The 24,743-nt window shown below is 39.5% G+C and overlaps 1 protein-coding gene across 1 annotated transcript in view; it reads left to right on the top strand.

The window, feature by feature from the left end:
• ADAMTSL1 (ADAMTS like 1) overlaps positions 1 to 24,743 on the top strand; it is a 202,176-nt gene that overhangs the window by 15,971 nt on the left and 161,462 nt on the right. The window contains exons 2-3 of the mRNA XM_076362419.1: positions 1,431 to 1,558; positions 16,700 to 16,745. Coding sequence (XP_076218534.1) covers positions 1,431 to 1,558; positions 16,700 to 16,745 — 174 coding nt within the window. The remainder of the gene's footprint in view (positions 1 to 1,430; positions 1,559 to 16,699; positions 16,746 to 24,743) is intronic.

The raw sequence follows: 24,743 nt of genomic DNA on the forward strand, positions 1-24,743 counted from the left end.
TAAGTCCTTTGCTCTACAGACACAGACTGTTCCGTTTAGGATCTTGGTTATGTGTGACAAATTCAGTATCTCCCTTAAACAGCTGTATATTGAAACTGTTCACAGCCCTAAACCATCGCCAACATTTTCTTTTTTGCCTGTGAATAACAATATTCAAGACTGGTATATTTCACCAGGTTTCAGATTTCATGACAAAACTTTTACACAGCTTCGCTGAAGATAAAATAATTTCAGTGTTGAGCTATCTCCATGTCTCAAATAATCCCTCAGTGCTGAAAGCTAGAGTTGTTTCCTCTAACATGGGCTAGCAATGATGCTTGCTGATGTTTCTCTATTGAAGGTGTACCATCAAAGTCTCCCTCATATAGTTGTCTTGCCTTCTTATTTATTCCAAATACAGTTAGAAATGCTATTCACCAGGTGTTGGCCCACAGCACAAGCCAAGCTTAGAAGGAGAACACTGCCTGGTCTCCATCAGACACAGGCATTTTCCATGCACCTTTGCATGCTTCTGTAGGTTGTTCTTCCAGCAAAACCGCATCATCCAGGAGGGACAATACCTATCTAAATGGTTAAATTATTTATGTCCCTACAGATCTGTGTTTCTGAGGTACATTTGCATGAATGAAAATGAAATGCTGGATACATGCATGACTGCATTATTTGAGGCAGGTACTGCTGTGCATTTATGAGTTAATCCTAGAAGAGCTGAGCATTTCTGAGTTCATCGGTGCTGCTTCTCTATAAAGTTGTTTGCACCCAACCACTGGCATTAACAATAGCACTGCCTGGGTCTGTGCCTGGCATTGGAGAACTCCAGCTCTTCAGGTAGTATGCACTTTCTTTTTTAAGTTAGCAAATAGTAGGCGTAAAACAGCTAGGGAATCTTTGTCCAGAAAGTTTTATAGGAGATCTTTGGACAGAGAAGAAGTAATGATAGTTCCAGTGCCTTATGATGAGTGCATGAAAGTCGTTATGTTGAATGTCTTTGTATCACGTTGATTCACTATGTTGTGATTTTTTTCCTCAAGAGCATCTTGGAAGGCACTTTTTAATACGCCTTTTCATAGTTTGTAACACAGCAACAAAACTTCAAAGCACAATTTCTAATGTCTACAATACTCCACCTCTTCCTTTTAATCAGGAAAAATCTCTTGCCTCACTGTTGTCCAAAGTGCTCTTTTATAATAGTCATCACCAGTCTCAAATTGAGACAGAGTATGATACTCAAAGGATGAAAGCAAGTCCATACAGCAACCCCCACTACAAGAACTGGCTGCCAATCGGTAGGAATGTCAGAGAATTACAGATTTATTCAGTGCTTTCAATGATCAAGATGATATCCAGTAAAAAGAAAGGTTAAGCTAGCAACAATATTTTTTGTCCTTTAAATGATTTTTCCTGATTTTTTTCCTTGTCCCTCTCCTCAGAGCTCCAGAACAGCTCGCTCAGAGGAAGATCGAGACTCACTGTGGGATGCCTGGGGCTCGTGGAGCGAATGTTCACGCACTTGTGGAGGAGGGGCTTCATATTCACTGAGACGCTGCCTGAGCAGCAAGTAAGTGGGTGAACGCTTTTTACTTTATTGATGGGAGAATTCAACCTGCTCATATGTGTCAGACCATAAGAAGTAACCAGTAGAGGTCTTGAACTGCACTGAAATTTTCAGCTCAGTGTCAAAAAATTATGGTGGTGTGTTTTTTAATTCAGGCAAGCAACCAACATGTTTGATAAGGCAACACCCTTTTAAAATATAGTGAGAACCTATGGAGATACAAAAGTTGCCTGGACAGCTTGCAAGGCTGCCAGCTACTGAAAAATGAAACCTCCCTACACTTTCACCATTTAAGCAGTAAGACTTTTCACATACTTGTACCAGACTACAGCTAATTCACTAGGTTTAGCACCCCACAATCTTAGCCACACTGAGACTATAAAAGCATCATATTGACCCAACGTGGCATCCTGAGCTAGATAAGAAAGAATCATAATTCTGCTGAGGATACCTTATGAATTAAATTTCAGGTAGGAAGTCTTCCATACTAGAAAACCCTCCCCAACAGGCAGAAGTAGAATGGCCCAGTGAGAAGGTGAAGTCTGGGTACCCAGTCAGGCATCTGAGATTTTATTCCTCCCCAGTTACTAGCTTGAAATGGAACATGGACAAGTCACTTGACATCATTTCCACTCTATAGTATATGTAAGTTTTACCTGCAAAATATTTCTAGTAAATATTATTTCTATCTACTTTAGGAAAAAGTTTACCTGCAGCAAACACGGTATATTTGATAAATATTAACAGATTTCTGACAAAGGATATGAAGAAAAACTCCAGACCCAAACTTTGTGCCTTACTGCCATCTCTGATACCTTGTAGTATAGTACCTGATATATTGTAGTATAAAAAATGTAATACAATTTTCCATCCTGCATGTTTCTTTTCTATTTTCTTTCATGTGCTTATAAAACTGATGTTAATAAAACGAACTGCGACAATACACTCCAAATTGTTTCCTATATCTGACATTTTAATACATGATGCTACTTAGTGAGGACAAGAAACAGCACAAGGTATTGAACCATAAGATCAGAATAGAATATTGTGTATTTTAGCTTTATCTGTGGACAGTTTGGTCTCCTAGTTCTAGCAATTATTGAGTTGACAGTGTGCAAAAAGTCTGCTAGAGGGAGAAAAGATAGGCAAAGGCATCTACTGAAACCAGTTGAAAGACAGTACTTTTCTATTCCAATCCCATGGAAAAAAAAAATAGAATAATTTTATTTTTAAATGTGGGGCCAAATTCTGATCTCTTGTTAGTTCCACAGGAAATAGTGGTTCTGCAAATACCTTGAAATCGGGAATTGCAGAGACAGGAACTTATTTTCAGTCACAGTGTATCCTTGTCAGACTTAGGAAAATAAGTGATCTTCTATATATTCCTTTAATGAAAACATGAATCCAGGCATATCAGGAGATCTGCGGAACCTGAGTAATACAAAGGCTTGCTGACTACACCTCTGCTCCCGCACTGAGAACTGCCTCAGTAGTTTCTAGAGGGGAAAAGTCTTGGAGGTCTATGACAGTAGTGGTAGTAGTCATAGTGCTCTGTAGTATGTGAGTATAAACCACTCCTGGGCAGGCTCTCCCTACCTGCTTCTCTTTGACTCTTGTACTATTTGGGATGTCCCTGAAGCTACCCCAGTGGAACAGGGAATAAACTCATAAATCACACAGGACTTGTTTTTCATACAATACCTCACTACTGTCCCGTCAGTACATAAGCGATGCTTCCTGCCTTAAGAAACCATCTGCAAACTTTGGCCCATTCAGATGTGGAAGCCCCCTGTTTTCAGGATAGGATGCAGGGGTTTAATTAGGTGCACAACTTTTGCTAGCCAGTAGCAATAAATCATAGATAGTAAAATTTGACCTGGCATTAACACAGTATCAAGCGTGTAATAGTTTTTCCTTTTTCCTGGTCTGTGTGCAACTGCTAATGAAATAAAGGGTTTAAATTACTAATTTTTGTGCTAGGAAAGCATTTTAAGTTACTAAGAAAAAGACAGAGAGGGAGCAGGGGAAAGAAACTCATTCAGACTTTGAAGGCTTGGAAATAAGCCTGTGCGCATATTTCAAACCTGGCAAGGCTAGAACAAAATGTCCACCTCTCTGGGACAATTTCTTGGTTGGTACAGTTTATCTCATGTATTTGCTGTCTATAATTTCATGGCAGCATGAAGGAAGGTACTAGATACTTCTGGCAAATGAAAACTGGCAACATATTTAGATGTTTTGGAACAAATTAATCCTAAATATTTCTCATCCTCGGAGGAATGTTCATAATGCCTCATGTCTTTTAGTTCTGTATGAAGTGACTTTCAGATCATTAGATGAAAAGAGAGAGCCCAGTGCATCTGCTTTGAAGAAATGCAAAGACTAATTGCCCATTCCTAAACACTGTTAGTATATGCAGCTAAATAAAGGAAACCAGTTTTCTTTCCAGCTTTTGTTTGCCAAAGTTATGTTAGTGCTTGTGTTGTTTGTTTTGGGAACATGTTTTGTGTTAGGCTTTCGCAGCTGTGATGAAAGAATGGAAAGTGTTAGTGAGAAATTCTGTTTTCTAGGGTTTTAGATGGCAAACATTTCAGGGTAGGGGCTGTTTAACAGTACATTTCATTAGAACAACTGGTCCTGATTATGCTAAGGACATTTAGTATGATAGTGATATAAATAAATACACCAATCACACAAGCCAACAGGAGTTGTCAGCCCAAGTCAACCATGCGTCCTGGTATCCTGCACTGACAGTGAGCAGTACTGGGTCACTCCGGTGGCAGAATAAGCCGCAGGAAAATAACATTATGATAATTAGTAGTTAAAGACTGGGTTAAACCTCAAAGCATGACACTTTTCATGCTCTTTGTTGGCATTAACTCTTTATAACTTCAGATATTCTTGTTATTCACACAGAAGGACAAACCCCCTTTAAATGTTACAGTTGTTTGCCTCAACTCACTTGAAAGTGAACCTTCCAGCTTATTTATATGCTGGGCAAAGAAGTATTTATTTTTATCATTCCAGAGTGTTTTGCCCTTTAGTTTCAGTATCTCTCTCTTTTTTTTTTTTTCTTTTTTCTTTTTTTTTGATACAAAGCTCAGGTAAGAGAAACTCCTCATCATCTCCTCTCCATCACGAACTGTCATGCAGCACTGCTGGTCAAAACCTGTAGAGAGGAGAACCACAGACCACTCCTGTTTTTCCTGAGGGCCAAACTAGCAACTGTTGTGCTTCTACACAGAACCGAGTTTTATTAGCTATTGGATACTTTGGCTACACAGATGCTGGAAATACATAGGCAGAGCAGGTGGAGAGACACTGCAATATGGTCTTTGCCCTCTTCCTTGGAATCTGGCTATTATTTGTTGCAGTCTGTCTATTGCACAGCATAGCTGGAGTTTGTCATCCAGCACAGTGATTGATAGTACTCACATACCTTCAATCCAGATATTAATAAGTGTGCATGTTGATTCAAGCAAACTCAAACAGTAATAAATGGCTGAATGTTCTTTAGATATCTGAAATTCATGCGCATTTATTTAATTTCCTTGTATTGGAATACATTTTCAAATTGTAAAAGAAATTATCAATTCTCTTATGCTAAGTTCACCTGTCCTGGTCCTAAAAATATTTGATGTGTTCTAGAATTGTACTTTACATATTGACAAGTACTGCAGTAATATCAATAGTGTTTTACTGTTTCTAGGCTTGGCAGGAAGATAATTGTGATTTTTTTTTCCTATCATCTTCTAAATTCATCATCACTTTCTAGTAAAGTAAGGTTGCAGGTAGCAGAAAAGCAGGATGTACTAAAGTTTTGGCAATGATTTTAGCAGACAATAGATAAGTAGTCTTTTTTTCAATCTGCTTAGAAACCCTACCTGTTACTGTTGCTGCTGTTTCCAGCTAAAGCATGAAGCAGGGAACAGTTTGTGTGAGTGTATAGCAGAGTGCTAAGCTGGTTATAGAGTCCCATGGGTACTGAATCTGGGTTTAAGAGGTCAAAATTTGAGATCATCACTCTTACCTCTCGGAAATCATGTGTAAACTGCTGAATAGAGTGAAGGTTTTCCACCATTAGATGAGGGATATATGTTTAGTAGCAGAAGAAAGTCAACATTAACATCTTCCTGACAAGTTTCCCTCAGTAATAAAAGTGACAAAGATTTAAAAAAAGAAAAAAAAAAAAAAAAGAGGGAACACATAACCCCCGCTTTGTTTAGATGCTTCATACTGGCTCTGTTACTTGCTGGAATATATTTTTTTTCCCCTTTTCAAACACCTCCCTTCCTTCCTTCAGCTGATGGCTGCCTTTTGGTAATGCAAGCGAACCACCAGTATGAAATTCCCTTTCCACGAGCTCTGCTTGCTAAATTAGCTGAAGTAAGTGATTCACTAGTTTGGTTGTTCAGCCCACTGCCATTGCATTCTGCAGGATGAAAACAGTAGATCTGCATAAATGACTCTCAGTTTTATTGCAGTTTTACTTGGTTGATCAGTAAAATAGCCACCGAGACATGCTTTTGGAGGTTAGGTTTAATAAACTAGCTAAATTAGCTAAAATTAGGTCAATTTTATGCTGTGTGACATTTGTCATCAGACAGAAGAAGCCCAAAATAAATTGGATTTATTTCATTAAGGAGTAATGTTTTCTCATTTTGATCACATAGATTATCAGTTCACAAATCAAGCATCAAATGATTTGGTGCCTGTCAGACAATGATGGAATAGATGCACGTTATTCATCTTAGTTTAAAGCTAAATAATAGAATAAGAACCCATTACAACAACACTGACTAGCACTGAAAAGGGGATACATCAAATACTATGTATTTAAAAAATGCTGTTTAAAGTTTCAACTGTATATACCTTTGATACCAAAACATTGTCTATTGTTGTGTTGCTGCTTCACAACTGAATTTAGAATTTAGTCCAAGCATGTGGCTGTGGCCCCTAGTTTCAGGCTACAGTCACAGACTCATCTGTCTCAGGGACTTAGATTAGAAGAGAATCTGAGGTTTTTCACATCTAACATTGATAAAAGGTCCTTTAAACTTTCTGAGTGAAATTGAGTGACAATTACAATGGAACAGTTATTCTAGTTTTTGGGTTGCTTCTTTATCAGATGGAAGCTAATATAAATTACTGCAACTATTGTGCAATGATATAAATGCAGTCTGCTCTAATCCTGGCACTACTAAATAAGGCAAATGATGCCACTTTACGAAATGTTCCTATGCTGGTCAGAATGATCATTTTAAATACTATGTTTTTTTATGACTTCTAGAATAAGCCCTTTGCTTTCTTAAGGTCTGTAGAATAAAGAGCAAAACATTTTTGCACAAATGCTATCATAATTGCTGAATACATCCACAAAAGTAAATAGCACTCTGATGAAGCATACCATGTCACTCAATGGAAGTACAGTCAATGTCATAAAATTCTTAGGTCACCTGTGCTACCAAATGATTTTGGAGGATGATTCTCATTACCCTGATCAAAGCTATATCTGTATGCTAGCTTAGTGTATTACTTCCTGCAAATGACCTTCAGGATACCTCAATAGCTGGCTTGTTTTCTGCTTCAGTTGATAACTGTAGCTGGTTGACTCTGTAAAGGACATCCTCCATGCTAGATTGGGTGATTTTAAACATTTGGAAAAAATTTTGAGTATATTTAGTTTGTAGATACTTTTGGTTAAAGCTGTGCCATCTAGCAGCATTTTCAAAAGGAAATTTTTATTCTGTTTACTTGGGGATTAGTCAAATCTGTAATTATGGGAACATTTCCTGCTTTCATTTGATGGAGAAGCATTTCCATTTTTCGAGAAAGATGACAGTTCTAACTCTTCCTAATGGCAGAAGCAAGTGACGATCTTAAATTTCAGTCAATACTATAAAAAGCTGCAAATTTCACACAATCTAGATCAGTGCTGTAATCTGTGGAGTGATTGCTGGTGGTCTTTGGAGAACCAGTTAGTCACATTGTGCTGGCTGTCCTATTTCCGGCTTCTATGCCTCAGTGAAGTAACTAAAAATATATAAAATGCTTTCCTAGTGTTGTTTTCCCATGTAATCCATTGCTAGAGTTGCCACAGGGATGTTATATGTCGTGTTTTGGGTGAGAAACAGATCTGCATTAGAATGAACAGTAGTCAGCATTGTACCTACAGATGAGTGATGGATATGGTCTCCATAAATCTCTCTGCTGAGAAGCAGCCTACCTAACAAAAATGTCTGTGGAGCCTTCACTTGGATGATATACTGTTCCTAAGTCCAGGTTCACTGGAAGTGCTCTTGTATATTCATAATTCTTTCAATAAATCTGTTCGGGGATTTAAATGAAAAAAAAATTAAATCAGCCAGGCCTTTGCATGATGTGAAGTTTTTGTATGCTTTACGACCTACAAAAAATAAGTTAAGATGTGATTCTCTAAAGCCCCAGGCAATAGATTGTACATGAGAAAGCATGAGCATTTCAGTGGAGCTGGGCTAACACACATGATTCAGACCCAGGTTTAAACTTCCTCAAAGCATGGGGAAAAGACCAGCTGCAAAACTTGGATCCAGATCTGAGCTCAGGCATGTTCAGATTTGGGGTGTTAGTACTTTTGGGCCTGCAATATGTTCTAGATGCTATCTTTGTGATACAGCAGGCAAGGTGAGATTTAGTATTGTATTTTCTTTCCACTTAAGCTGTGAAGAGACCTCTTGCCATTGTTTTGCTGAAAGGCACTTCTTTAATTCTTGCTTTTTTTCTGCCTTTTTTGGCTAGTGAGCAACTGAAAAACATTTGCAACTGTAATTGCTTTCTGTATATCTGCAATATGTGTTGTATGTGCAACTCTAAAGCTAAAGACAGTTTTTAAAGATTCTTGAGAAAATAAAAAAACCTGCAGTGACAAACAAACATGAGAGACTAAATGCAAGAAAATAAACAGTACTCTGAAAGCACTCTGACAAATTTTTCTCCTTCTTTTCCTTTATTTTTCTCAAATTTGATTTTTGTTATTTTAATTGGACTAGCCAGTCATATTTTACTGAGAGTTTAGGGAGTGTCATTTAATGCCAGCTGCTACTTAGAAAATAGCATTCAGCGGCTCTGAATAATGCAAAGAAGAATTTGAAAGTAAAAATTGGAATAAACTCTATTCTGTTCAGCAATTTGTACAGCAAAAGTTCAAGGTCTGCCTTACTTTTGAGTAAATATAATGCCAACCTTAAACTCCAAGGGTAGCAGAAGCTACCCAGAGTAAAAGCTATGTGTGGGTTGGAGCAGCACTGTTGGAGCTACAGCTGATCATTGTTTGTATAACATTCCAAATAAAATTCTCAAATCTGAACTATTCCCCTCATCAAACTTCAAGAATTTAAAATGAAATTGTGACATGAACCTAATCGTACCTTTAGAAGGAAAGGCTTATCTCTGCAAGACCAATAGATATATTAGCTTTCTCTGGGCTCTATGCTATTTTGGCTAGACTGCTAGAAATAGCAAACTTGGTATATCAGTAGCTGGGCTAGTTACCTTTAGGTTACTTTGGTTATTTATGGCACTATAGCATACAGTATATACAAAATTTTGGAAGAGGTTGGATGGCATTCTGTAGGGAGCATTCAACACAACTTCAGCAAACATCCGGTAGCCAGAAACAAGTAGTTGTTTTGTACTAATATCACCGTGAAAGGGACTTCGTCTTTGAGAAACACTATTTACTTGTCCTTCAAATTCCTAAACAATCAATCAGGTTTTGGTTCAGGCTAAACAGTAAATAAAGGCATTTTTTCCTTTTTTCTTTTTTCTAACACCATCTCTTTGATATAATGTAGTCATATTCCATATGTGTATAGCTATATTCCATTCTTTTGATTCCAGTGAATTTACTTTAGATATACAGCAGAGTTTCACAGAGTAAAGCCCAGTATGATGGCTTTTTTGTTAGTTCCATACTCATCCCCTTCACATAGGTTTATTTAGTCATAGAATCATAGAATGGTTTGGGTTGGAAAGGACCTTTAAAGATCATCTAGTCCAACCCCCCTGCCATGGGCAGGGACATCTTTCACTGGATCAGGTTGCTCAAATCCCCATCCAACCTGACCTTGAACACTTCCAATGATGGGTTATCCACAACTTCTCTGGGCAACCTGTTCCAGTGTCTCACCACCTGCATTGTAAAAAAATTCTTCCTTATGTCCAATCTAAATCTGCCCTCTTTCAGTTTAAAATCATTGCCCCTTGTCCTGTCAGTATGGGCCTTGGTAAAATGTCTTTCTCTGTCTTTCATATAAACCCCCTTTATATATTAAAAGGCTGCAGTAAGGTCCCCTGGAGCCTTCTTTTCTCCAGGTGGAAGATAGAATCACAGGATACCTGGAGTTGGAAAGGACCCATAAGGATCATCAAGTCCAACTCCCTGCTCCTTGCAGGACTACCTAAAACTAAACCATATGACTAAGAACTTGAACTCTGACAGGCTTGGTGCTGTGACCACTTCCCTGGGGAGCCTGTTCCAGTGACCGACCACCCTTTCAGTGAAGAACCTTTTCCCAATGTCCAGTCTGAACTTCCCCTGACACACCTTCATTCCATTTCCGTGTGTCCTATCGCTGGTCACCAGAGAGAGGAGATCAGCACCTCCCCCTCCGCTGTCCCGCTTGAGGAAGTTGTAGTCTGCGATGAGGTCACCCCTTAGCCTTCTCTTGTCCAAGCTGAACAAACCAAATGACCTCAGCCGCTCCTCATAAGTCTTGCCCTCAAGACATTTCACCATCTTTGTCGCCCTCCTCTAGACACACTCTAATAGTTTGATGTCCTTCTTATATTGAGGCACACAGTACTCGAGGTGGGGCCACATCAGTGCAGTGCAGAGTGGCACAATCACCTCGCTCGACCAGCTAGCTATGCTGTGCTTGATGCACCCCAGGACATGGTTGGCCCTTCTGGCTGCCAGGGCACACTGTTGACTCATATTCAACTTGCCGTCAACCCAAACCCCCAGATCTCTTTCCTTGGCACTTCTCTCCAGCCTCTCATCCCCCAATTTGTATGTATAACCAGGATTACCCTGTCCCAGATGGAGAATCCTGCACTTGTTTTGTTAAATTTCATATGGTTGATGATTGCCCAGCTCTCTAGTCTATCCAGATCTTTCTGTAAGGCCTCTCTACCCTTGAGGGAGTCCACAGCTCCTCCTAGTTTAGTATCATCAGCAAATTTACTTAATGTACATTTGATTCTTGTGTCTAGATCATTTATAAAAACATTAAAGGGCACTGGCCCTAAAATTGAGCGCTGGGGAACCCCACTAGTGACTGGCCACCAGCCTGATGTGACCCCATTTATTGTAACTCTTGGAGCCTGACCTGTCAGCCAATTGCTCACCCATTGTATTATGGACTTGTCTAGCTGTACACTGGACTTTTTGTCCAGAAGGATGCTGTGAGAGACAGTATCAAAAGCTTTGCTAAAATAAAAAAACCCCACATCTACTGGCTTCCCTTGGTCAACTAGATTGGTGACCTTGTCATAAAAGGAAATTAAGCTAGTTAAACAGGACTTTCCCCTCATGAACCCACCTTTGACCCCAACTCTCTCAGCCTTTCTTCACAGGAGAGGTGTTCCAGCCCTCTGATCATTTTTGTGGCCCTCCTCTGGATCTGCTTTAACAGGTCAATGCCTGTCTTGTACTGGGGACCCCAGAGCTGGATGCAGTACTCCAGGTGGGGTCTCACCAGAGTGGAGTAGAGGGGGAGAATCACCTCCCTCGCCCTGCTGGCCACGCTTCTTTTTATACAGCCCAGGACATAATTGGCTTTCTGGGCTGCAAGTGCATGTTGCCAGCTTATATCTAATTTTTCATCCACCAGTATCCCCAAGTCCTTCTTTGCAGGGCTGCTCTCAGTCGATTCATCACTCAATATGTATTGATATGGGGGATTGCCCCAACCCAGGTGCAGGACCTTGCACTTGGCCTTGTTGAACTTCATGAGGTTCATGTGGGCCCATTCATGATAAGTATGATACATTATTTACATCAGAATAATTGATTCCCTAATAACAAGATTGTGGAAAACATTATTTATGCAAAAAGCAGACCTTTGGTGGCCACAGATCAGTACCCATGTTTTTATTTGCCTAGCTAGCTTTCTGCATGCTGTAACTCAAGTTGGTATTTTGCCTCCTGGTTGTTTATTTTTTTACTCCTGCAGAAAGAATATTCATAAGATCTGTAACTAAATTTGCCAGGGAAAGTTGGCTTGTCTACCCATGCCCACTTTTCTTGTCTCAGTTAACTATTCCTGTAACATTTCTGGTATTTCACTGTTTCAACAAGGTGCAGAAATCTGTAGGAGAAAGTCTTCTTGTCCTGGTTTCAGCTGGGATAAAGTTAATTTTCTTCCTAGTAGCTGGTACAGTGCTGTGTTTTGGATTTAGGAGGAGAACAATGTTGGTAACACACCGATGTTTTAGTTGTTGCCAGGTAGTGCTTACACTAGTCAAGGACTTTTGAGCTTCCCATGCTCTACCGACTGAGAAGGCTGGAGGTGCACAAGAAGCTGGGAGGGGGCACAGCCAGGACAGCTGACCCAAACTGGCCAAAGGGACATTCCATACCATGTGACGTCATGCTCAGTACATAAACTGGGGGGAGTTGGCCGGGGAGGCCGCTGCTCGGGGACTGGCTGGGCATTGGTCAGCAGGTGGTGAGCAATTGCATCATGCATCACTTGCTTTGTATATTCTTTTATTATTATTGTTATTATTATTACTATTTTATTTTCTTTCAATTATTAAACTGTTCTTATCTCAACCCATGAGTTTTCTCACTTTTACTCTTCTGATTCTCTCCCCCATCCCACCAGGGGGATGGGGAGAGTGAGAGAGCGGCTGTGTGGTGCTCAGTTGCCAGCTGGGGTTAAACCACGACACTCCTAAACACAAAGAGTGAAAGATTTTTACAGTTGCAATGCCAAGCTGCATGGCAAAACATACCAGTGCATCTGCACAACCCACTGTGGCAGGCAAGGTGCTTATTAACAAAAGGATATGGAAAAATTTTTACACAACTTTTCAATTTGTTGTCAGTTGAATGATGTGGACATGAAGTTGGGCAGACCCGACCAGGCAGTTTGAAAAAGTCAACTCAAAGTCAATGCAGTCCCAATGCGTCTCCCTTTTTCATAACAATTTGGTGTCCACGGCCTTCTCTCACCTTTCCTTTATGGGAAAAGGGGTATGCCAAAAGAATAAAAGAGACTCTCTTTTCCCCAGAGAAGGACAAACACAGAAATTGTGTTGAGGATGAGAGGGGGTCATAACACTGTGCAACATTTGGGAAAGAGGTAAGAGCAACAGGGTGAGGAAAGAGAGATGCAAGATGGTGTTACTGTGTGTGTAGCAGGGCCTCATGCCTGTTGGCACCAGGGGAAGGGGAAGGCTGACGCAGCCTGCCTAAGATCTCATGGGAGGAGAAGGGCCCACAGCATACTTTTCTCGCAGGTACAGTGGGAAACCAGAAGATTAGTTGTCAAGGGGTGTGAAAATAAAGGAGAGTGAAGATTGTCTAACACTACATCAACTTTCAAACCCCTGTAGTGAACAGTTGCATCAAAATTCACATCCACAAAAATAACCCGCCTCTGGCTCATAGTTGCTTTCTTATGTGGAGACTTGTTTCTTAAGAAAAGCATTTCAAACTTTGATGACTGCTGAGAGTGGCAGGAGTTGAGGTCCTCCTCTGCAAATCTCTTTCATCGTCTTTGGTAATTACAGATAAAGGCAACTTTGGCATGGGGTTGCTATTCATTCTGGCATGGATTATTGCAAGGCTTCTAACTCTAGCTGAGCACAAATATACATCTACTTTAAACCTTTGGGGGGAGGACTTGAACTAAGTCCCTCTACAAACTGGAGCCTGGAGAAATAAATACCAGAGTTTTGGGTTGTTTATATAAGAGAAGTGAATATTTTAATACATTAAAAGTTGTTAATCTTTTTCAGAAACTTTACTGGAAACAAGTTACTATGTTTGAAGAATGAAACATGATTCCCAATAGCTTGCTTTTCTTTCATATTCACATGATAATAATTGCCTGTCAAGCCAAACCCTCAGCTACCTTTTTCCTCTGCAAAATCCCCTGTAGTGTATAGATAACAGAGAAGACTGTAGACGTACCTCTTACTGCTCCCACTCTTTGTGTGCTCTCCAAGACAAACTTGCCATTTTGAGTGACTTCTGACTTTTCCAAGTGGCTGTGTGTACCCCTTGATGCAAGTTCTCAGTTCTCATTTATACCCTGCAGAGGTCAGAGGATGTGTGGTGACTGTATCTCATAACGTGGTCTCACTAATCTGCTGTGGTCCTTCCTTGCATGTTAAATGCTCTGTGCTGTGGCATTCTGCAAAGCATCCATGCTGAGATATGGGACCCATACCATTAATTTCAACCCTGCGTAGAGGAGAAAACCTAGTCTGGCCTGGTGTCATGCAAGATGCTGTGTATTTCACTCTAGCAGGATTAAGTTCACTTAAGCTTCCCTATTTTAAGCATAGACAGGGTCAGAAACAGAATTTACTTTTAAAAATCAAAATTTCTGCCCCCGAAAAGCTGCAATTTAAATTTTTTTTTCAGTCTTTTTAACCATTTTTTTTCCCTACAAATCCTATGATTTTGAATCCAAAATGAGTTTAAGAGAATCTGGAATACTGTCCTGAAGCAGCGTAGATCTGAAACACAAACTACTCTGCAAATCTATTGTGAAAATATATTAGCTCAGGCTGAAAGCAGTTTGCCTGCTTTTGGTTGATGGGTGATAACTGGGAAACTAATGAGCTTAAACAACAAAACCCCAAAGTTTGGTCTTGGAGAGGGGACAAGGGGAGTTTTGCAAGAGTGGTTCTTAGTGTTCATGAATCATCACAGCACTAGCTGCATCCAGAATTGCACATTTTTTCTGAACAACCCTGGCCATTAGCCAAAGGAGAGAAATTGGAAGAAAAATCTGAATAGTTCTGTGGCATATGTCTAATGAAAGTACCTATTCTTTTCCCTAATGCAAAGAATAAGTGAAAAATAAGTGGGTTTTCATTTCAAAACAGGCAATATGAAGAAACTGTGACAAGAAGAAGAAACTGTAAGGCAGCTAATAGAAAGAAAGTTTAAATTTTCCTGGCAGTTCAATGGTTCTGAAGTTAATAAATTGCGGTAATTGAAATTGTCGTAACAGCAGGTCTGTGTGAAGCAAAGAGATATCTGACGGGTGGTATGGCATTTCTGAGAGACAGATGGGGCATGTATCAAGTTTGCTGAACAAGCTATTCAGTGTGGTGTACAAGGCCTGCACTAGGACTGCCTGCATGTTGCATAATACACTTTTTTCTTTGCTACCTATTGGTGTAAATCAAGAGTACCTCCATTGAATGTAGTGGAGTGTAAACAGGTTTGGCCTGCACCACAGTATTTCTACCAGCTTGTCTATATTGCTCAGGAATAACTGGGATAGTGGGGGGGTTACTTGGTTGTTTTGGTTTTGGGTTTTTTTTTTTTTGTTTCAAAGCCTATTGTGAATATAATTTTTATTATTGTACTGCTAAACTGTTTTTTCTAATGCCAGATACTCTGTGCACACTTCTTACTTCTGTGCATGCTTGCAATGATCAAAATTTACTTGAATTAATTACATAACATTACAAAAGGACTGAACGCGTGGTATTCTATTATGCTTTTAATAGCATTCTTTATATGCCAAATGCTACACAACAGAATATGTTATCTTTCTGCTTACATTTCTTCTGGAAAAAAGTGATAGGGTTTATTTACTTGTTTATCTTCTCTTGAGATGATTTACACCACTGTGATACGTTTGCAAACCTGTGGTTTGCCCTGATTTTGTACTCGCATAGGTGTAAATGACTGCTGCAGGAATTTCACAGTTAAGTCTTGTGAAGAAAGGTGGGAGGAAGGATGACCTCAATTATTTAAAGGAAATCTGCTCAGTTTATTTTAGAGTTAACTCAGTATGGAAAAAGTTTTTCTGTCTTTAAAAAAACAAAGGAAAAAGAACGACACAAATGCATGCAGATGCTGTCCTTTCTCTTGAATAGTTCAAAATGGTTTGGATTTGAAACTTCAGTCTTGGCAGGCATTTCGTCCTCAAGGAATGTGTGCTTGTTAAATCCTGGCCAAAAAAAAAAAAGGGAAAAAAAAAGAAATTGTGAAATTAAGAAATTAAGAATGTAAGGAATTTATTCTGTTGAAGGATAATCTTTAAAAGCCAAACCCTGCATCCTGATTTGTCCTGAGGACCTCCACAGAGTGTGCTGTCTGAACTCATAAAACACATGAATCTTCACCTAAGGTCAAATACTCGGAACACACGCTGCCGAGCGCTAAAAAGATATCTGGGTGTTGACCTTTCTTCTGGGAGCCCTGCCAGCATCAGGACTGGTATGGGTCTGCTGTGGGGGAAAAGGAGGAGAGCTATGGAGAGCACACGTCAGGGCACATGTTCTCCTTGACCTCTGCTGGGCCCAGCTGCTCTTCAGATGCTGTTCTGCAGCAGGGATTTGGGAGTAGCGGAGGGGCTGTTGGGTCGTGGGGAAGTTTTATGCTCTCCTTCTCCCCTCATATCAAATTGGGAAAAAGCCCTGTCCTGCTAGCCTGCCATTTCACGCCGCTGCAGGCAGGTTTCCTTCCTCCCAGTGCACAGGTTGTTCCGCAGCAGACAACGTCTGGCAACTCAGACTGTGTCAGTGCTAAGGTGTGTGCCTGGGTAGAGGCAGAGCTGTGCCCTTGTGAAATCATTGTGGGTAGCTGGGAGACACAGGTCATTATTAATGTGATTCAGATATTGATTTCCAGCTAAGTTCTGTACTCTGACCTCCAACCTCGTTTATAAACTGATGCCACCTTCTAGAAACTCATTTTTAAAGCAAAGGTAGGAAGCTGAGGAGTTGTAGAATTCATACCTCAATACCTGTATAGGGACAGAGAGGCCTTTATTTGGGGAAGAGGGTTGGTGGGGGATTAGGTGATTAGACATCTTTGTAGGAAAGATGCTGACACAGTAAACATTATGTGTTTGCTTTTTATATTCAGCTGTTAATGTTTATGGGTTTGTTTTTAATTTTTGGACACAGGACCTGTGAAGGGCGAAATATCCGGTACAGGACGTGCAGCAATGTGGTAAGTGAAGTATAGCTTTGATACGATACAAATCATCACATACAACAGCCACATCCATATTACATAAAATAATTTGGTAATGTGATAGTGAGAATACTGTAGCTATCTAAACTGCCTCCATACCACAGGACTGCGGGTAAACCTTTGTCAGTTTCTTGAAAAGCTGGAGAGATTATGGCATAGTATGATGCTAAAACTGTTTGGAAGGAAGTCCAGGCTGGAAGTCACAGCCTTTGCAAGTAGAGTGTCAGTGAAACTTCAGAGTTGCTCTTTACAAACCCCCTGGCAGAATCAAGACCACTCGTGTTCCCAATATTACTTTGGTAACCAGCTGGTTCACATTGGGCAGTCTGTCAGGCTGGAGGATTAAACTGTTAAGGATTGAAGACAAGTTAGTAAGAGATATATGTTTCTGTTCACCTGTGCTCTACCAGCATTGGAATTCTGTTGCATGTCTTAGAAAAGAAGTTTTAGATAGCCTGCACCAGTGTTTTGGCCTTTCCAAAGGCTCTTGCTTGTTTTTTGTATATGGTGAATATAGTTTTCAATACAATAAAGCAAGAAACCTCAACTTCTGTGCTCACCAAAGTGAAAGTGTGTTTTCACTGGTGAAAATGGAAATAAAGACTTTCATACGGAAAGTTTTATTGAGTGCCAAGAATAGTAAAAGCTCTCAAATTACATGGAGAAATGTCAGTTTTACTGGTAAAGATGGAAAATGAAATCAAATGCGCACTGGGCCAAGCTTTCTCATGCTTGATAGCGACATATTCAGAAGCCTTTCAATAGGTGCTTTGTCTAAAAAAGTTTAAAAGGTTAAGTTAAAAAAAAGAATACGTTCCCTCATATTTAGCTTATATTTTCTTCAATAGACCACAGTTCATAATGAAAGAAACTGCTTCTATCTAAGTTGTAGTCTCCCATGCAGTAAGATTTCTCACCCTTTTCCTCTGAAAGTTGTTCTGGGTGTATCCTTTGGGTTCCTGAAATCTCTCATTAGTCTAGACATCTGCTTCACTAACTGACAACAACTAGAGTAGTCAATAAACAGGTCTGCTGGCTGATTAACAGTACAATTTCCATCTGTGAGGCACTTAGGCTACACCGCAACCATGGAGGGAATGGGAAGGTTGATTTGTGCCAGGCAAGTTGCTTGCTGTAGCTCTGTGGAATATGACACACACACAAAAAAAGAGATACTGTTAAAGGCTAATTGGACTACAATTAGACCCATCAGTTTTGTTTCGGTTTATGAATGCATTCACATTGTGAGAGTCCCCTTCTCATGCTGACCTGCCCTTGCGTATGCTAAGAGCAGTGAGACAAACTAGCATCCTGCTCTGCTGCCATTAGCTGTTCCTGGATCACTCTGAGGAGAGGCTGGGGTTTTAGCCGTGTTGCAACCCTTATTTTGGAATCATTGAGCTTAACTTTCCAAGATAAGGAACATTTTTTTAAATGTTATTTTTAGCTTAGGTTCTGTTTTCGAAATGTGCACCTGAACAGCTTTTCTTCAAAATAAAACATTGCATAGTTTTGTCAGGCAATTCCTTTACATACCTTGTATTTGGCAATTCTGGCTCCAGACTTTCCAACAGAGCAGTGAGACATGCAGCTGCAGAACTCACTTAATTATTTCATACCAAATAATCCAAACTGAAACTTTCAAAGTGCTTTACTGTGCTGAAATCAATGACAGTTTTGCCAGTGAATTATGAAGACCCAGGACTGCATTTATGATTTTAACCCCTTTTTTGGGGAAAGGGTAAAGAATGGATTGTGCTACATTGCTCTTTTCGTTAATAAAAGGATTAAATGAGTTTTCATTTGCTTGTTTTTGGTAAACTTGCAAAACTAGAAATAAATCAAACTACTCTCAAGCTTCTGACTGCATCATACTTTGACCAGGCCCTCCAAACACGACTTTATGTCATAAGGAAAGTACTTGGCTGTATTCATTTTGCAGACATTTGATTTCAGAGGAAAGTATTTTCTATTTTTAAACTATGTTGAGTCTTTGATTCAGATGTTATGCCCCTCCACTTATCATCTTTACTAATCTGAGATACTGTGCACCAGTAGTCACAACATCAGTCATTGCAAGGGCACTGCCACCACGATCAGCCTCAGAACTTGTGATCCTGCCACAGCCATGGTGGTCCTCAGCGCCATGTTTCTGGGGCTAGCTACCACTTTGAAATACCTTGTGCTGCACCAGTGGAAACCTAAAGCAGTTTGGGAATAGCGCCGGACATGCATCTCTGCACTGAAATCCATTCTTTACTGAATTGTGTACCTGTACCACTGAAATACTGTTTGTCTCTTTCAGAATAGTAAAAAAAAAAATCACATATTTTCTCTTTAATGAAGTCTACTGTCTTTTTCTCCAAAATCCAATGATACATACACAAAAATTAGGTCTTGGAAACAATTCATTAACCCCATCATTTGTCATGGAATTCTGCACTGGAAAAGGCACACAATATTGTGTGTATTTTTGCTAACTCAGACTTTGCCTTTTAAGATTTCATCCACAAAGACACTGAAAATCAGGAGGATGGAACTTCCAGGCTCAATGAGACCTACATTCTCATCTGTTAGATGACAGTCTGTTGCTTTAAAGGAAAATGAGAGTAAATCCCCCCATTCCACCCCTGCAAATGAAGCTAGCTATCATGCATTGTGGAAAATTCCTTTTTGATTCTTGTGGAAATCAGTGAGTCCTGAAATACAAGCTTTCATTACCATTAGCTTGTACATAACTTGAGGACTGACGTTATTGTTCATAAAATAACCAGTCGTCTTTATTTTCTGCAAACTGTCTTCCTGTGAACTGACATGTTTTTGTTTATATGACTGTCTTCTTACAGGAAAGGATGGGTAGTCACATATACTAAAAGCAAACTTTATTTCAAAGGTGAAATTGGAGAATGGGAAGAATACTTCTTAGAGTCTGGCAATGAACACATTTTCATAGGCACTATCATTTGCAAAATTTTGCTACAGCTGGTTTTAATTCATCCTGAAATTAAATTACGGGGGAAAAAAAGGAATGAGATAAAGACAAAGAGAGGCAAGGGGAGAGAGTGGCGTGTCTGTTTCTTCAGTGACCTGTATTATTCTAGGGATGCTGAACCATTTTGCACAATATAGGCTATAAGAGAGATTGATACTGCTGTCTATAAAGCTTCTGAACAGATCCAGTCCAGTACGTTCACTACTTGCATTGCCTGCTGTTGATCAGAAACTGGAAAGATTATGGGTATGAAGCCACATATGTAAATAGTAAAAGAAGGAATGAAGGAATCTGAAGATGATTTAGGGTTGAATTGCATCCGTTTTTTTTCTTCTTACTATTCATATTGACTCCAAGTATGTTTCCAGCCATTTTAGAATATAATCATATGGGGATAGAGGGATTAATTTGTTTTTCTTTAGAAAATTACTCTGAATGCAATGAAAACATGTTTTTATATCTAGCTGGATTGTTATACCAAACGTTATGCAAAATAAACAAAAATATTTCCAAACTGTGAGTAGGATTTTTTTACTAGTTCTTTTTTTTTCCTCAAGCTGGCATGCTCTCTGTTCCTTCTTCTAGGCACATTCTTAGTTGCCAGGTTCTCTCCAGCTTTTGTATCAGGCTATCATGGCACCTCATTTGCCCTTTCTCTTTTTCAGTCCTTCTGCCACTCTGCCGTTTTTTGCTTTCTCTTCCCCCATTTATATGAAAATCTATCTGAAGGATGTTTGTTAGAGTGTGTTGTCTTCATGCCTTCTCTTCATTATCCTCAATTATCAAACTCCTTTTTGTGTTTGAAAACATTTTTATTTTCCCTGATATTTTTCCTTTTATTGCACTGATTTCTGAATCAGACCAGAAAAAAAATGAGATGCATGCAACTGGCACTTCATTTCCAAAGGTCTTCGCTTTTCATATTTACTTGCTTATACCTGCCAGCATGATGATGAACGTTACATATAAAGGTGCTTTTGTGATTTTGCTGTTTGATATGAAAATAGACAACGCTGGAAGCTGCACAACGTTACTAGCTCTTTCGACAAGGTTTAGAGCAGTTCCATTAAGCCTAAGATAAAATTTGTAAATGGTAGATCCCATTAATGAGACCACCAAAACTTGTAAACACCACCTGCAGCTCTTTTTTAGATATACCTCACTTTCTTCACTTGGCTGAAATACCAACTGTAATGACATCCCCCATTTTTTGGCTTGCATTCAGACAAGCTACTTCCATCCCTGTTTCTTATCAGCTCATGCTGCATTTTGTACACACCAGCACCAATATTGCCCATCTTACTTTCAACAAAATGACACCATCTTCTTTCCATGCACCAAAGCCCAGCCTGTTGGAAATTGTCAAACCTAAACTTCCATATAAGTACATAATTCTCAGAAGCGTTGGCTTGTGTGTGTGAGAAGCATCATCACCAGATAGAATTTTTTCAGAGCTACAAAAATGATTAACAGGATTTAATTTTTTCTACCTTCTGGTGGCTAGAAATGCCATGTGAAGTCTTTTGCGATCAAACCTCCCAATTTGCATTTTGCAATAAAATAATAAAAAAAAGAAAAAGTAAGTATAAGCACTACACATATCTCCTTACTAACACCAGACTTACTTAATGTCAGTTTACTTTTTAAGTGGAAATTCTTCCAAACTCAGATCATTTATTGTGACTGCAGTCTGTTCTTCAAAACGTTGTATTTTAATAACTACCATTTTACTTCTAAATGGGTGCATTTTAAAACCTCAGTGTGTTGTCTAAGAATTATTTCTTCGTACTTGGAAACAAGTGCTTTTAGTATGTTGCTAATGGTAGCAGCTTTGACTTCTGGATTTGCTGTCTTCTCAGCAAGCAGACCTGTGAATTTTTGACTATTAAAAAATAGAACAAAAAACCCCCATTGCTGCCATTATATGTAAATGCATCAAGAATGTTTGTAGACCAAACAACCTGGATCACTTCCATGATGGTGGCATTTCAGGACTCTGTTCAGGACTCTTCAGGACTCTGGATGATTCACAGATTTAAATTCAATATTTCTGATAATAATAATAATAATAATTTTTTTTAATTCAAATATCTCTTTTTGATCTGCCAATGAAGCATCTGCTGATATTCCCCCATTTACTTTCTTCATACTATTTCTCTCATGCTTCTCTCTGTCAGATATTGCAGTGTCTTGGGGTTGTCAGAGAAAGCTATAGTATGAGCCCCTCTCAATCTAAGCAGCTAGACATGATCCTAACCTATTTAGAAGTTCACAGGAGTAGACTACTGAAAAATCTAGCTGCAAGAAACTTAATTCAAGCGGAGCACTCAACAAGGCTTCAAGGCCAAGTGAAATTTTCATTAAATCCCCAGATCGCCTAAGTCTCTGTACTTTTATCTAAAGTTCTTATTTAGTCTTGGGCAAGTCCCTACTTGAGGACCTCAGGCTTTCTTTCTCAGTAGGGAAATTGCTGTGGCTGAAACGTTGTGTGTACTTCATGGAACTGGTTCAATAAGCTGTTCTGACAGATGCTGCACAGAGTAGTCCAGTTGTTAGTTTTTTGCACAGAGGAAAAGCTCCAGGTATAGTAAATCATTCTTGGCCTCTGCAAATATACAAGGACATATATTGTAAACTGTTTTAAGGTTCCTTGACTGTTTCCACCTATTGCAGCTTAGATACGATCTTCCACATTTCACCCACTAAGTAAACTTTAAAAAGCCTGACCCTCTTTTGTCCCATGAAATCTGATCTACCTATCACCATCAAGGGACATCTGGGATTCATCTTATCTTTTCCACTGGTTTGCTGATTAATAGAAATTGTTTTGAATGGGATTCAAACATGGCAAAACTCCATGGACCTTATGAATTACAACAGGGTCAAATAGGAGGTCAAGTTAAAAAAAAAATTTTGGATGTGAGGAAGCAAATAAGCTGTAATAATATGGCCAGCATTAGGTGCCTAAGAGGTGAAGATGAAACTCCTGTGTTTATTTTAAAATAGGTTTCATACATCAAAGGGGTTTATGATCATCTTTAAAATTATATATATTTTCATTGCAGTGGAGGAAATCTTGACCTGATGGGATGAACGCAGATTATAGGTATCCAGCACAGGCTCAGTGTTTCAGGAATATCTCATGAGCCTTCACAAGCTAAAGGTCATGAAACAGCCATCTAGGACTCACAGAGTTAGAGGAGGAACAGTTGTTTCCTATTCACTGGAAATTTTCTTCCCTAAAAAGTCTTAATGAAGAGGAAGCTTGAAGATAAATGGACTTAGACAAGACTTTCAAATTTATTAGTTTTTTGATTCTTCAAGGAGTGCAATGGCAGCGGTTCCTCATGTCTGCAGGGGCACACAGATAATTTCCAAAAGAAAACAAAACCAGTAAGATTTGAATATAGCACCAAAGCTGGAGTAACCTGAAGCAGGACCGTAGTGCTTTTGTGGCCAGATACCAGTGCTGCCGCATGCTCCAAGCCAAACACAGGCCATGCGGATGTGGTTAGCAAAATACATCGCAGAACTACATAACACATGCAAAGATATGCTACCTTGGGTTCACTGCTACGCTGACTTGGCCCGTGACTTCTGGCTGTCTCAAAGTGTGGGCACACCCTTGTCTGTCACTCTGTTGTGCAGGTAGACAAACTGCATACTGTTAGAGAGCTTCTAGAATCAGACCCTTAGGTGGAGTAAAACAACTTCACTCAGGCCAATGAAGCAGTGCTAGCTGGCAGCTGTAGAGGATCCCCTTCCACCAAGCCCCCATACACATACCGAAAGCAGGCTGATTTTTTTAAAGGGGGAAAAGACTTTGTGGAGTCAGAGTCTATAGTTTCTCCTGTCCAGGACCCAGCACTGCAGAAATGAGGCACAGGAAGACTGCCTCAAAACGGCAAATGCTCTTATCTAAAGGTGTGCAAAGTGTTTAGAAGAAAATAGCTATTTACTGCTTGAACAAATATGCAACAAAACACTGGCTTTGCCTTATCTGTTATTTCAGCAACTCAAATACTCATTTATAGGCTGTGAGCTTATATCTGTCTTTCATTATAGGATTGCACAAAGCCCAGCACAAAGAGGCTCTGATCCCCACTGACATATAACACAAACAATAAATAGTAAGTTAAAAAAGAAAAAAAAAAAAAACAAAAACATGGACAAGAGATTGATAAACAGTGCCAAGTTCTGTAAATTTCCTACTTTTTGAGTCTCAGTGACCGGTGTCTAATGATGAGTAATATTCAGACCACTACTTTTCTTAACATTGTCCATTTTGGTATAAAAAACCATTACACAGGTTATGCAGGTGTTATGTGTGTAGGTGCAAGTACATGTGCTTTCCTAACTGGAAGGAAAGTTCCCCCCTGAAGGAAAGGGATCTTCAAGGCGTTCAGGTAGATTTAGGATTCAGGATTTTAGTAGGCGAAAAGTGGTCGGCCAGGCTGTGACCCTTTTTCATAACTGTGTGCCAAGATAAGTATGCATGTCTGCGTTTCTAACTCTTGAATGTATTCTTTGAATGGCTTCAAGTTTCACATGAAAACTTTTTTAAACACAAGCTCTACGATTCAAATTCATTGTTTTATTTTGATCATGGTATCAAAGACTGGAAGTATTTGACATCGGTCGTGGTCACCTGCCGTGTCCTGAAAGCTTATTATGTTGACTGTACATTTTTTCTTTCTTTGATTTAAAAATAAAATCCAATACAACAAACATAGTATTGAATACTGTACAAAGCAGGATTATGAACTCTGTAAGTCATGTGCTTTATTGGGCCTTTCTGTCTTTGTAAAAATAAAGCTATTGCAAGCCAGGAAGTTTCGAAGGTAGAGCCAAGCTTGAACCAAACAAGAGAGTTGGCTTGGATCTCTGCAACAAGCTTAAGCCGAGCCAATAGACCTGACTGTATTCATTTATGGACAGAAAAATTCAGAGAAGGGTTTGCACCAGAAAATTTTGTGGCAGGA

Source organism: Aptenodytes patagonicus, chromosome Z, assembly GCF_965638725.1.
Source record: "Aptenodytes patagonicus chromosome Z, bAptPat1.pri.cur, whole genome shotgun sequence".
NCBI classification, from domain to species: Eukaryota; Metazoa; Chordata; class Aves; order Sphenisciformes; family Spheniscidae; genus Aptenodytes; species Aptenodytes patagonicus.